This window comes from Rhinopithecus bieti, unplaced genomic scaffold (assembly GCF_001698545.2).
Source record: "Rhinopithecus bieti isolate Rb0 unplaced genomic scaffold, ASM169854v2 scaffold_26532, whole genome shotgun sequence".
NCBI lineage: Eukaryota > Metazoa > Chordata > Mammalia > Primates > Cercopithecidae > Rhinopithecus > Rhinopithecus bieti.
The window spans coordinates 1,330,897-1,344,026 of record NW_016812934.1 but is presented as its reverse complement, the minus strand read 5'-3'; the positions used below and the strand labels follow the sequence as shown (position 1 = coordinate 1,344,026).

The window sequence follows — 13,130 nt, the reverse complement described above, 5'->3', positions numbered from 1 at the left end:
AGGTGGGGACATACGGGGAGAGATATAGACGGGGATGCATTTTAAAGTGAGTTCTTTTTTGAGAGGAAAACAGTGGGTAGTTTTGGATGTGTCTTTCTTAAAAACGGAAGGAGCAAGTGAAGAAAAAAATTATCAACAGCAACCGGCCCCTTTGGTTTGGGTTTTGACTTTTTAAAGAGGAATCTCTGCTGTCCTGTTGCATTATTAAAATCAGGGCAGGAATTTTGCAAAATGAGAAAAATACACTTTGGGAGAAAACCCAGCTGGGAGCAGGTTCGGGAAAGCGACAGTTCTCCGAAAGGAGGAAGGGAGGATGTGCGCTGTAGCCGGCTCCGGAGTTTACTGCCCAAACGATTAGGGAAAAGAACGAGGATTCTCAAACCTAGTTGCGATCTCTCGTCTCTCGTTTATTCTGTTGGTGGTGCGGGCTCCGGAGCGTCTGGGAAAGCCAGTGTGTGAAGCTGGACTTGTAGAAACCTTTGAATGCCGGTCCAGGTGGCTGCAAGGCCCGCGGTCCGGGATGCCAGAGAAAGGAACCACACGGAAAAGTCGCTACGCTCGGAGTTTCGCCTTTCCCTTGCAGCCCCGGCGGGGCCTAGGCCTCGGTTTCCGGCCCGCCTCGGCTCAGAGGTCAAATAGGAACTCATCTCATCGAACTAGCATTTGGGAGAAGGATTTCGAGTTGCGTTCTTGGCATCTGGGAGCAAACACTGCACCGAAGGAGCCTCGGATTTGGGGAAATATCGTTATTAACAACTTGGGAAACGAAAGCGAAGCTCGGGGCAGCCACTGCAGCCTGGCCGAGAGAAAGGACGCGGGTTGTGCTCTCTGGAAGCAAAGGGGTCTGCGGCCCAGCTGGCCTGGGAGCTCGTGGCCAGCGCTGGAAGCTGCCCGCTCTCCCCACGGGCCTGACCTTGGCTCCCGCAGCAGCTCTGCCGGCCGACTGCCTCCCTGCACATTTTGCTGCCTTTCCAGTCCCGAGCGGAACGGGCCTGGAGCCAGGCCATGCTTCGGAAAGCCCTGGGGGTTAGGGACGCGCAAAACCCAGGATCGAACCCCGAAGCTGGGGGCAAGCCCAGATTCAGACGTCCGGCTCCCTCGGGACCCCTTGACGGGGAACTTACCCTTCCGGAAGGCCCGTCGCTCTCCGGCTCTGTGCTGGGCAGGCCTAGTTCTTCTCTCGGCGCCACCAGGGGCGTCTACGCGGTACGTTCTGCAACTGAATCTAGTGGGTTTCCAGCGGTGCGCAAAAGTTTGCGCGCATCCACCGCTGGACTGCTTAGAAATTATGCTCATTGATCGGACTAAAAATAATAGTCGTCGTGATTACAAGACAAAATAGAGTGCCTCGTGCCTCGGCGGGCCCTGGTGCTATAATTATTCTCTACAGAAATCACCTCTCTCCACTTCCACCCCTACTCCACCAACCACTCGCACCCCGCCCCTGCCGGGCCACTCTGGGACGAATTGCATTCTTGGACCTTTCTCTCAGCAAGACACATTACGGAGAACTCCCTCGGTCTCGTGTCCCCTCCACGACAACCCAGTAATTATTTCTGTGCAAGTCTGCAAGAGGGCACTCAGTTATCGCATCCCAGCCTAACCAGCTAGAGCGGCGCCTCGATATTCATTTGCCAAGAGCTCCTCCGAGGGGAATTTTTTTTTTTTTTTTTTTTTTTTTTTTTTAATAATAAGGATCCCATGCCTTATGCAAGAGATCTCCGTCCCCCGGAACAACTGGATTTCCTTCCAATAGAGGTCTGAGGTGGACTCCCACCTCCCTTCGTGAAGAGTTCCCTCCTCTCCCCCTTCCTAAGAAAGTCGATCTTGGCTCTGTTTGTGTCTTAGGTTCATCACCCTCATTTCTCTGGAGAAAGCCGGTTGGTTTATGTCTTTATTTACTCCCGGGGCCGAGACGTTCGGGACTTGTGGCTGCGCAGACCCGGCACTGATGTGCGAAGACGGAAAGAAATTAACCTCCCGCCGCTGCCCCCCAGCCAAGCGTGACAGAGCGCGGGCCGGTTGCGTGACTCGTGACGTCTCCAAGTCCTATAGGTGCAGCAGCTGGTGAGATAGTCGCTATCGCCTGGTTGCCTCTTTATTTTATTGGGGTATGCCTGGTAATAAACAGCAATATTTAATTTGTCGGAGACCACAAACCAACTTTGAGCTGGGAGGTACGTGCTCTTCTTGACAGACGTTGGAAGAAGACCTGGCCTAAAGAGGTCTCTTTTGGGGGTCCTTTTCAGAGTCTTCACCTGAGCCCTCCTCTCCAGCAAGGCGCACTCCTGGCTTTTGCGCTACAAAGAAGAGGTGGGATAGTTGGAGGTGAGTTTAGCCCTGGAGGACTAAGGGGGGAAATAGGTTTCTCTTTGCACTTGGCCCTCCTTAGTTTTTCACCCCGTCTTGATCTTGCTGAATCTTCCCTCTCTGTGCTTCTACTTTTCATGAACAAAATAAGAATGGCTTCGTGTGTCACCTGCAAGAATGGATTCTCTCGAAAGGTTTGAAAATCCGTATTTTGCTTGGTGGCCCAGACCATCTGTGCTCAATGAACGAAGCAAATCTGGCTAGGCTATTACCTGGGAGAGTCTAGATTTTTCCTCTCTGGAGGGGCCTGGAGATTATTTATGGGAATCAATTTTATCCCCAAATCTCTGAGAACTTAAAGGGATTGGGGAGGTCTTTCTGGATTTCCCTTTCCCTCTACCGGAGATGTAGCGGTTCAGCCTCCTTCCGATACCATGTTTGTTTTTTGTGTCTTCCACCTAGCATGGCCTTATTAGCAAGCCCAAAGGCCTCCAAGCTGACTTGGAGGGTGAGGGTGTTTTCACAAATAAATAAAACGCCTGGGCAAAGATCTGTTTGCAAACAAACCTGGAAGGCGGAGTGAGCACCATAGCAAAGGAGGGTTGGTTTTCTTCCTGGTTGCCCCACATTTAGGGTTGGAGATTCTCCACTTTGGCATTTTGCAGCAGTGGCCTGGCCTGGGATTTTAGCAGAGCAGTCATAGAGGGTTACACAACTGCTGATCTCGGGCATTTCTCCTCCCTCCATCCCTTTCTCCAGACCTTGACTTGCAGGCCCAAGTCTCTTATCAGAACCCTAGAAAAATCAGGACGATGGGGGTACAGGAGGTAAGGATGGGAAACAGAACAGGACTCCTGACATTTACTCCAAGCATCCATATTTGGTGTCCCAATCTGGGTCTGCTCAGACTGAGACCTACTGACTGTGTTTATGCTTTTATTGACCTCTTCAACTCACCCTAAAAAAAAAAAAAAAAAAAAAAAAAAAAAAAAAAAACATTTCAGAGAGGGAAAGGGCAAGGAGAGGAGACCAGTGGAGATGAAAACCCTCCCCAGTCCCCAGTGACTCTTTGATTATTTTAATAAAACTGGGCACTGCCTTGTGTACACCTGGAGCAGGGGAGGTCTGGTGGCCCCACTGGGTGGGGGTGGGGGCCCGCAGCGATTTCTTGGCATCTTTGATCTCGGCCCCCATCCCAATGCACCTTCACCCTGCCTTCACCCTAGAGTCGTTGAGAGTAGGGGTGATGAGTAGGGGGTGGAGGGGAGATGTCAGGAAGGCGAGCGCCGGCCAGGCGGGGTCAGGCAGCTCTCCTTCTCGAGGTCAGCCTTGGAGAGAATGTTTGCAAGGCTGCGGAGGCCCGGGGTGTGTTTGTGTGTGTGCGTCCAGACTCGGTTCTCTGCACCGCCAGCGTCATTGAGATTACTTCCCGGTTAGAAGCCGACCGAGTTTGAAATGATTTGTGCAGGAGTTTCTGCAGCCACCGCTTGCTCAGAGAAGCAGAGATGGATGGAGGTTGGGAAAGGGGTAGAGAGGAGGGAGTTATTGCAGGTCTGGGTTGAGAGTCGTTTTGTGATTTGAGTGTTCGGGAAATCTAGTGGAAAAGTTGTGGGGGGGGAAGGGAGGACCAGAGGGTGGGAGGGAGAGAGAAGGGGGAGGGCGGCAGAGTGCAGTGGGATCTAGTTGGATAGGCGATTTCAGTACTTTGTGAGCATCGAGGCAACCCAACGTCACTGTGCTCAGCTGAGTTGGCTTGTATTTCAGAGAGAGAGAGAGAGAGAGAGAGAGAGAGAGAGAGAGAGAGAGAGAGAGACTGACTCTTACCTCGAATTCGGGAACTTTAATCCTGAAAGCTGCGCCCAGAAAGGACTTCGACCATTCACTGGGCTCCCAACTTTCCTTCCCTGGGGGTGTAAGGGAGGAGCGGGGCACTGAGATTTTATGGTTGCCGGTGCTCTTGGAGGCTATTTTGTGTTCTTTGGCGCTTGGCAACTTGGAAATATTTAGCGAGAGCAAGCGCACAGCGGAGGAGGTGTGTGTTGGTGGGGGGGCAGTCGCCGCGGAGGCTCCAGCGGTAGGTGCGCCCTAGTAGGCAGCAGTAGCCGCTATTCTGGGTACGCAGTGAACTCCGCATAAACCCCGGAGCCACCATGCCTGCACCCCCGCCTCGCCGCCGGCTTCCCTGTTAGGAGCAGCAGAGGATGTTGTGAATGCACCGGCTTCACCGAGAGAGGTAACCGTCCCGGCAGATGGCCCAGGAGGCTCAGGAGGGAGCTAGTCGGCCGAGTCGGCTGGGGCGGCGGGAATGGCGGATTCCAGCCTGGCTGTGCATTCTGCAGAGCGCAGCTTGCAGAGATTTTGCGCGACTCGGAGCTCCGCGGAGAATGGAGTCCGGGAGCCCGCCGCGGCTGGCGGAGCGGCATTGAGGTTTGCAGGAAGCACGGCCTGGTTCTGTCAAACCGCATCTTGTTCGTCTCCGCCAGCCCAGAGCTCCCCGGGACGCTAGCGAGGGCGCGGGGTAGGATTCTCCCCGCGGCCGGCAGTGAATGGGAGCGCGTGTGGGAGCGCCAGCCCTGCTTTCTTTTGTTGTGAGTAGGCTGCGGGGCTCCAGTCGCCGCCTCCCTGAAGCCCAGAGAACGAGGCGAAGAAAGCTGCTTGCGAGTCAGGCCTCAGAAGCTGTCCTTCTCCTCGGCCCCATTTCTAGATCTCTGGCCACTGCAGATCAGGATGGGATCTGGTCCCTTGCTTAAGCAGCTGCTAAGGTTTTGGGGGACTATCGCTTGTGTCCGCTTCCGAAACTCTTTCCGTTTTAGGGGGAATTCCTACTTGAGTATAGAGGAGATTGGAAAGAGATCAGAGAGCAGGAGACAGGCTCACTGGGCTTGAACAGCTCTGCGGCTGTTATTTTGTGTATTCTAACGGCCTGCAAACCCTGGCCGTTCTGTTCATTGCGGTGACCCGGGCCGCAGATTCAATGCCTCCAGCCTAGGACTTATCCGATAGTGACTTTGTCCTCGCCAATCCTGAGCCTGGGCCTGCAGTTTTAGCAAGCCCCTTCAGAGAAACCCTCTTCAGCCTGGTCACTCCACAAAATGCCCGCCATCCCCGACCCGGCTGCAGAGCGCTGGTGGCGGACACCCAGTGACGAGCCTCCCACAGAACCGCTGCACGGTGGCTTTCTTCATACAGTCTTCTGTTTGGCTATTTTTTATCTTTCAACGAATCTTACTTAAGGTTGGGGTAAAGAAAAGGACTTTTAATTTTAAAGGACTTTTAATGTTAGGCCTGTAAATGGTAAAAGATGTATGTGAATTCTCTTTTGAACCTAGTCTCAATCTGCATAACGTTCCCCTCTCCTGTGTTTTTGTTTTTGCAAGAGGCGGGTTACTTCACACATATTTGCCTGCTGCAGGAAACTATTCCTCTTGTGAGGTTTAATAAAAAGAGTTGCGACGGCATCTTGTAATTTGGCGAAGAAAGAAATTCTCTAAAGGACACTGGGTTTTGTTTTGTTTTGTTTTGGTTCCTACCCAGTGGCTTCCAAAATACCCACGCCTTATCTTTATTGGCTCTTCCAGAAGTCCAGACAAATTTGACGGGCAGCTTGCTTATCACGGAGAGCCTGCGCAGGGGAGATGCGGGCCTGCCTCCTCCGGGTCTGACGCGGGTCTTTTGCAAGAGGTTGTGCTTGGTCATAAAGTAATAGTAATAATACTAGGAATACTAGTAATAGTAATAATTCTAGGGCCTTCTGCAGTCTCCTTTAGCTGGGAACGGAGGTGCTGGTAGCTGGAAACTGGGGGCCAAACTGCTCCCTCCTGTCACTAGAACTGTGCTCTCCAACCTTTCTCTCGTTCTCTCTCTCTCCTCCCCACCCCCATCTTCCCCTGCTTCTTGTCCTCAGAGCAGAACCTTGCGCGGGCACAGGGCCCCGGGCGCACCATGGCCGACGCAGACGAGGGCTTTGGCCTGGCGCACACGCCTCTGGAGCCTGACGCAAAAGACCTGCCCTGCGATTCGAAACCCGAGAGCGCGCTCGGGGCCCCCAGCAAGTCTCCGTCGTCCCCACAGGCCGCCTTCACCCAGCAGGTAAGGAGACCTCGCGCTTCGGGTCCCTTTGCAGAGATCGAAGTCAGAGTCTGGCTTCCCTGCTCGGCTTCTCTTGCCCGGACAGAACAAAACAAAATAAAAGCAAAACAAACCCACCGACTGTAATCATCCCCTTTCCTTTTATTTATTTATTTATTTATTTATTTATTTATTTATTTGAGACGGAGTCTCGCTCTGTCGCCCAGGCTGGAGTGCAGTGGCCGGATCTCAGCTCACTGCAAGCTCCGCCGCCTCCCGGGTTTACGCCATTCTCCTGCCTCAGCCTCCCGAGTAGCTGGGACTACAGGCGCCCGCCACCTCGCCTGGCTAGTTTTTTGTATTTTTTAGTAGAGACGGGGTTTCACCGTGTTTGCCAGGATGGTCTCGATCTCCTGACCTCGTGATCCGCCCGTCTCGGCCTCCCAAAGTGCTGGGATTACCGGCTTGAGCCACCGCGCCCGGCCCCCCTTTCCTTTTAATTCCCACTCAGTTCCACCTTCTCTGTCCTGTCTCCTCAAATACTAGAGTATTGTCATCCACTTTATTGTGACAGTTATCTTTACAAAGGATTTTTGAAATCTACTTCAATTGTTCGACAAATCTCAATTATCCGGCTGTTTGGGGTCAGCTAACAATGGCCTAGATAATTCCTTTCCCGCTGCACTACGTGTAGAATCGGCCCTCAGCATCTTAATAAGGGCCAGGTCAGCGGCCGCTTCAGGCCGGCGTGAGCGATGGCTTGACCCCTCTTCTGATCTCCCGTAGCCTTCGCCTTCTCCTGCCTCCTCCTGCCTCCTCCGCGCCGCCGCCTAGACCCGCGCGCCCCACCATTTGTCTTGCGGTCGGGGCCTGGCTGGCTGGCACGCCATCACCGGCCGCTGGGAGCGCACAGGGCTCCGCCCGGAGGGCACCAGGAGCCTCGGGTTCGCCAGGCTACCACCTGGGCCCGGGCATAGGGAGGAGCCTCACCTTGCGCTCTGCGCCCCAAACCCGGGACGCACTGGGCGTTCAAGTAGGCCCCTCAGTAGATCCAGTGATTTTAAATAAGGTGTCACGGGGTGTGAAACGGGGTGACCACCAGAAGAGACACTTGCCCATAGCTAAAACCCTACCTTGGGATTTCGATGTCCTTCCTGGGTTTTCCCCGCTTCTTTCTTTGGCCTTTAAGTTTCGGGAAAACGTGTGTATATTTGTAGAGAAGCAGAGCATGAACACAGTTTAGGAAACTTACAGATTTTTTTTTTCTTTTAAGGAAAAGCAAACCCACTTTTAAACAGTTGCAAATTATTCCAAAATGAAGAGTTTGTGTGTGTATGTGTGTGTGTGCACATATGTATATATGTGTATATATGTTTATATTTGCATTGGTTCTATGAATGTAGTTTTAGCAGAAAGCCAAAATGTGAAATGGTATCAGGCCTGCCCTATAATCAAAATAGCTGGATGTGGATGGAGCTACTTGCAGGGAGAGCCTGGAGGGTTTGTTAATATAGATATTTAGGATTAATTTCCATTCTGGACTGTGAGAACATATGGTAATATAAGCATTTTTAAGTTTAAAAATTCATATATGTTCACTTTTGTACCCCCATGGCCAAGAATAAGCAAGTATTTGTACATCTGTATGTTTGGTGTGTGGGCATCTGAGCAGCTACATAAGAATATTCTGAGTGGTTTTCTAGATTAGGTTTCTAGTTTTTCTAGGTTAGGTTTTTTGTTTGTTTTTGTTTTTGTTTTCTTTTCCCTGTATCTCAGGTGAAGTGGATTGAAATTGGCTCTGGTTTTTCTTGGTTTGTTTGGTTGGGTTTTGCTTATTCTGGTCCTCCTCAGTGACACTCCGAAGCACCCTGATGGTGGGTGATCATTCCATAGCCTTGTGCTGGTGTCATTAGAAGGAGACAATACAGCACTGTGGGTTCAAGTGGTTGGTGCAAACCTCAGGGACTCAGCCTACATAGGGATCCCTGGGCAGAGGCTATTGGGTGCTCCAGATAATTCTACAGTAGGCGGAGGCCACTTTTTACCCTCTGAGACCACAGGCTCCAGTGGGAAGGAGGAGCAGTCTCTGTGTTTGGGGGAGTTTGGGGAAGGAATGCCCACTACCGCCAGGGCTTGTCAGTGTGACTTTTTTCTCCTTCTTGCAGGGCATGGAGGGAATCAAAGTGTTTCTCCATGAAAGAGAACTGTGGCTGAAATTCCACGAAGTGGGCACGGAAATGATCATAACCAAAGCTGGAAGGTGAGATGGTTAGTTGTGTAGAGAGAGGGACTAGGAGAAATTGTGGGAGAGGTGAAGAAGAAAAGGTGGCTTGGAAGAGAAGAGGGAAGGAAAGGGGCAATAGAAGAGGGAACACAGAGAAAGAAGAGAATAGAGGAGGAGGCAGGGAGAGATAGAGAGAAAGAGAGAAAGGTAGATCCCGGTTAGAGAGGCACAGGGAGATTCCTCCATTGATCTCTCCTGGGATGGAGGAAATACTCCAAAAGTTCAAGTCCGGAAACTGGGCATTTCTCCCACCTCACACATAAAAAGAATAAAGAGCTTGGGAGACCGTGCTATCTGGATTCGTAATGAAGGAAAGAGAGAAGAGGGAAAGGAAAAAACAGAAAACAGAGACCCAAAGAAGACAGAGTCTAGAAGGTCTTTAGGTTTCAGGGGTCTTGGACGTTTTCTTTACTTCCACACTCATTCCCACCCTCCCTGACCTTGGAGTGGTTCCAGGGTCCCACCCGATTGTCAAACTCTGAATCGTTGAATGTATTCGCTACCTCTTTCATTGTTTATAGAAAGCTGGCGAAGCCTTTGAAACTGAACCGGGGCTCGGCCGGGCTCTATATACAGACACCGATAAACACAGCAGCTTCGCCAAGACACTCGCCCCGGAGTTCCCCTTTAAAGCTCGCAGAGTTTTAGCTAGAAGTGCTAGACTTCTGGGGGAGAAGGAGGGAGAGTGGTGCAGCTCTATATGTCAGTGTGAGTGTGTGAGAGTGTGTGTGTACGCGCGCGCCCAGGTCTGGGGACGTCCTGGCCACATCCCTTTCCATGCTGGACTGGTCTTCCGCGTCCCGCAAAGCAAAAAGCCAGAGGATGTCCCGAGCAGGCGTGTGGAGCAGGCGACCGGTAGGCCCAAGCCACCGAGTGTGTGAAGGGGGAGGGTGGAGCCGCCTTTCCAGACGCCCCCCCCCCCGCCCCGTTCTCCAGCCGAAGCCTCCCTCAATAAACTGACAACAGTGACATTTATTATTATTTAAAATTAAACAAAGTCTGCTCCCCGCTCGGCCCAAGCCCTGAGTGAACTAGGAGGCGCGTACTGTTTACATCAACGAACTGCAGTCCTCTTCCTAGTCCCCCAGGAAGGAAAGACACGGCCGAGTCCCTCTTTCCCCCAGCCGGAGTCGTGAGGGTTTAACTATAAAAGGCCTGCGAAGTCTTCTGCGCCTCCGCCTCCGGGCGCACTCGCTCAGGCTGATAAACACCGCGAGGCTTTGGCTCCGCGGCTCGGAGGGAGAGGCCTCCATTCGACCCTTCCGATCATCGCCGAGTGAACCCAGATCTGCCAACTTGTCTTTTCCCCCCAGGCCAACCTTGAGAATCTTTGCTTTCTGGGGCATGCTCCTTAGAAGGTGGAGGGAAATTTGGAGTGCGCCAGGGGCCAGAAAGGTAGCAGAGACGGCACAGTTCCGGGCCATCGGCTTGCTAACGACTCGATCTTAGTTCAGGCCTCAGCTTTTTCTGAAACCAAATCTGGAAGGGTCTGGAATTTCTTTGCTGAAGGCCAAGGAATTTCGACTCTTCAAAGAAGAGTGTCAGGCGCCTTGGAGAAATTGTGGGGGCATTCAGGAATAAACTGCTAGAGACCAGTATCAGAGGTCATTAACCGAGCTGTACTGGGAACCGCGGCTTACCCCCTCCTCCAGGGGCAGAGGACCAAAGCCAGGTCGGGAGGCCTGTGCGCACACACGCGTGTGCGTCTCTGGGGCGCACACACCTTGCGTACACGTGACACCTTAGCGCCGCGAGGATCGGCGGAAGCACCTGGCTAGACAGATCCTCTAGGATCGGCACCTAGCTTTGTACCTAATAAGCCTCCTCTCCCCACAAATATTAATAGTAGGTGTCTGGCTCTGAAAAGGGCAGTTAGCAAGAGCTGAAATGGAGGTCCCTTTGAAGCATCTTCAAAACCCGTTCTCTAAAGGCGCCTGCGTCCTGGTTTGTTTTCCTGTTAGGATACCTACAGTTGCCCGCCTGCTGTTTTCTCCTCCCTTCGCCTTTCTCCTCCTTATAATTTCAAGGGAAACCCGGGATGGATCTTGCGGTGAGCGGAACGGGGCTATTTTCCGCTTCCACGTTTCTCCAGGAATCGCTTTTTCCATTAAAATGGATGGAGGCTGCCTTCAAACATTGGCATTAATTCCCGCCCCCTTCTCTCCCTCCGTCCCTCTCTTAGGCGGATGTTTCCCAGTTACAAAGTGAAGGTGACGGGCCTTAATCCCAAAACGAAGTACATTCTTCTCATGGACATTGTACCTGCCGACGATCACAGATACAAATTCGCAGATAATAAATGGTAGGCACTGGGTTGGCAGGTGGAGCGGGGAGAGAGAAAAGTGGAATCTTCTCCCGAGAAGTTGAATCAGTGAACATTTTGTTGTTGTTGTTCCTACTGTGTGCTAAAGGCGTCTGTCCGCCTATCCCATTGCTTTTTACTAACCATTCTCAGACGAAGAAACTGCAACCATTAGCTCCGGTGTTCCAGATGAGAAAACGGAGGCTCAGAGAAAGTGAGGTGCCTGTGTCTATCGCTGCACCCATAGGTTGTGGATTTTTACAAAGGGTATTGTTACCAAGTGCTGGAGGTATTTCTGGGGCATAAAACCATTTACAGTTATTTTTTATGAGTTACCTGCTTTGAACATGCATTTTTATGAAATTGCAAAATCAGCTCGTGGTATTCAAGTTAAACAGTTAAGAGAGGAGAGGCCCATTTCTTGGGTAGAATTGTTCCCATGGCTGCCAGCAGTGCAGGGGCCTGACGATGAAGTCCCCGTTGAAAGCCCTCAAGGAATTTTCAAGGCTTTTTGCACGTCCAGACCTCCAGAACCCGCCACTTGTTTCTGGGATGTGAGGGCTGTAAGAAGAAAAGGCTGGGCCAGGGGCTTGCCTGGACCCAGGCACCAAGTACGCTGGGGCACCTGGGATTGCAGATACCTAAGGGAGACGGGAGGGCCTCCAGATTATTTCCAGCTACTACTTAAGAACCTTCACCTGGTGCGTGAACTGAAGCACGCTTCGGTGCAGTGCGCTACCTCCAGACTCTGAGCCAGGCTTGTAATCACACCTTTCCTTCATCTAGGTCTGTGACCGGCAAAGCTGAGCCCGCCATGCCCGGCCGCCTCTACGTGCACCCGGACTCTCCCGCCACCGGGGCGCATTGGATGAGGCAGCTCGTCTCCTTCCAGAAACTCAAGCTCACCAACAACCACCTGGACCCATTTGGGCATGTGAGTACTGTGGCCTGGATTCCACGCTTTGTCTCCCTCTTGTCCTCTCTCCCTTCTTCTCACTGGGTTTCTCTCTCTTCTTGGCTCTATTCTCCTTTTCTTTCCTCCGTTTTCCCCCACTTTGGTCGCTTTCTGCCTCTACCTTCTTGATCTGGACTTCCTTCCTCTTCCTTTTCCTCCCTTCTGTCTCATTTCTTCTCTCATTCATTTCTGTTAACTTCTTTCACCTTCTCACTCGCTTTCCCTTTACTTTCTTTTTCTTCCTACTACTTCATCCTCTGTCTCCACTACTCTCCTAGGCAGATATCTGCCCCTCTGCAGTCCTCCCTGTGATCCACACTCCCCAAGTCTGGGTCTGTAGCTCCTTGGCGGCTGGAGATATGGCCCCCAGCTCACCTGGTCTGGGACTGCATCCTTGCCGCTAGGGCCCAACCCCTCTCCCTTTGCCTAGAGATGGAGGAATGACTAAAGCTGCTCATTCCAGGCCTGGAGAGTCTGTGAATTTGATTTGTGGTTAGGAGTGGAGGGCTGTTTTTCAGTCTTGCAGAAAATATGGATCCTCTAGCCCAGTGGATACCCAGTATAGACTGCACAGAGGCTGGACCACAATGAAAGCCATATACCTTCGCTCCCCACTTCTCAATCCTGCCTTAATTTTGGGATGTTCCAGGGGAAAGGGAGAGCCCAGCTCACCTGCCCCCTCTTTTCCAGATGGGAAATGAACTCATAAGAGGTGAACTGTGGTGCCAGTGCCACTTTTTAGCTTGATACTCCTGGGGAGATCTGTTTTTTTCAACATCCAGCTTTCTCCCTTTCCACACTGTGCCCAGAGCGGGCGAACCTAAACCGGGGTCCTAAACTTGGAGTCTGGATTGGACCCAAGAGAGGGGACTGGTGAATTTCCTGAAACTGAATGCAGGGTATTGAATGTGCAGCCTGCCCACCACCCAAAAGAATGTGTAGGTTTTGTGGATTCTTAGTAGGGTCATCACCCCTCTTCCCAAAGAAAAACAAAACACAAAACGCTGATTTTTGAAAAAATGTCCCCAGACCTCATCGTTGCAGATAATTAATAACTAGAACGGAACACGCATTCTGAATTAACGTTTAGAACTTTTAGCTGGATGATTCTGCCATACAAGTGTGTACTTTCATCTTAGGGCATTTGATTCTCACTGCAGCCTAGGGGAGGACGGAGAGGCATAACTTTTGTACAGGAAGAGTCCAGGGGA

General features: G+C 51.8%; 1 protein-coding gene across 3 annotated transcripts in view; it reads left to right on the top strand.

Annotated features, from left to right (window-relative positions):
* Positions 1–1,702: 1,702 nt before the first annotated feature.
* TBX5 (T-box transcription factor 5) overlaps positions 1,703–13,130 on the top strand; it is a 55,483-nt gene continuing 44,055 nt past the window's right edge. Inside the window, exons 1-5 of one of the 3 annotated variants that reach the window (XM_017847374.1) lie at positions 1,703–2,328; positions 6,215–6,399; positions 8,544–8,638; positions 10,845–10,964; positions 11,751–11,898. In XM_017847374.1, the coding sequence (XP_017702863.1) occupies positions 6,253–6,399; positions 8,544–8,638; positions 10,845–10,964; positions 11,751–11,898 (510 nt within the window). In that variant the 5' untranslated portion in view covers positions 1,703–2,328; positions 6,215–6,252. Of the gene's footprint in view, positions 2,329–3,767; positions 3,826–3,990; positions 4,544–6,214; positions 6,400–8,543; positions 8,639–10,844; positions 10,965–11,750; positions 11,899–13,130 lie in introns of those variants that run through there. The other 2 variants (XM_017847372.1, XM_017847373.1) reach the window with 2 other exon arrangements.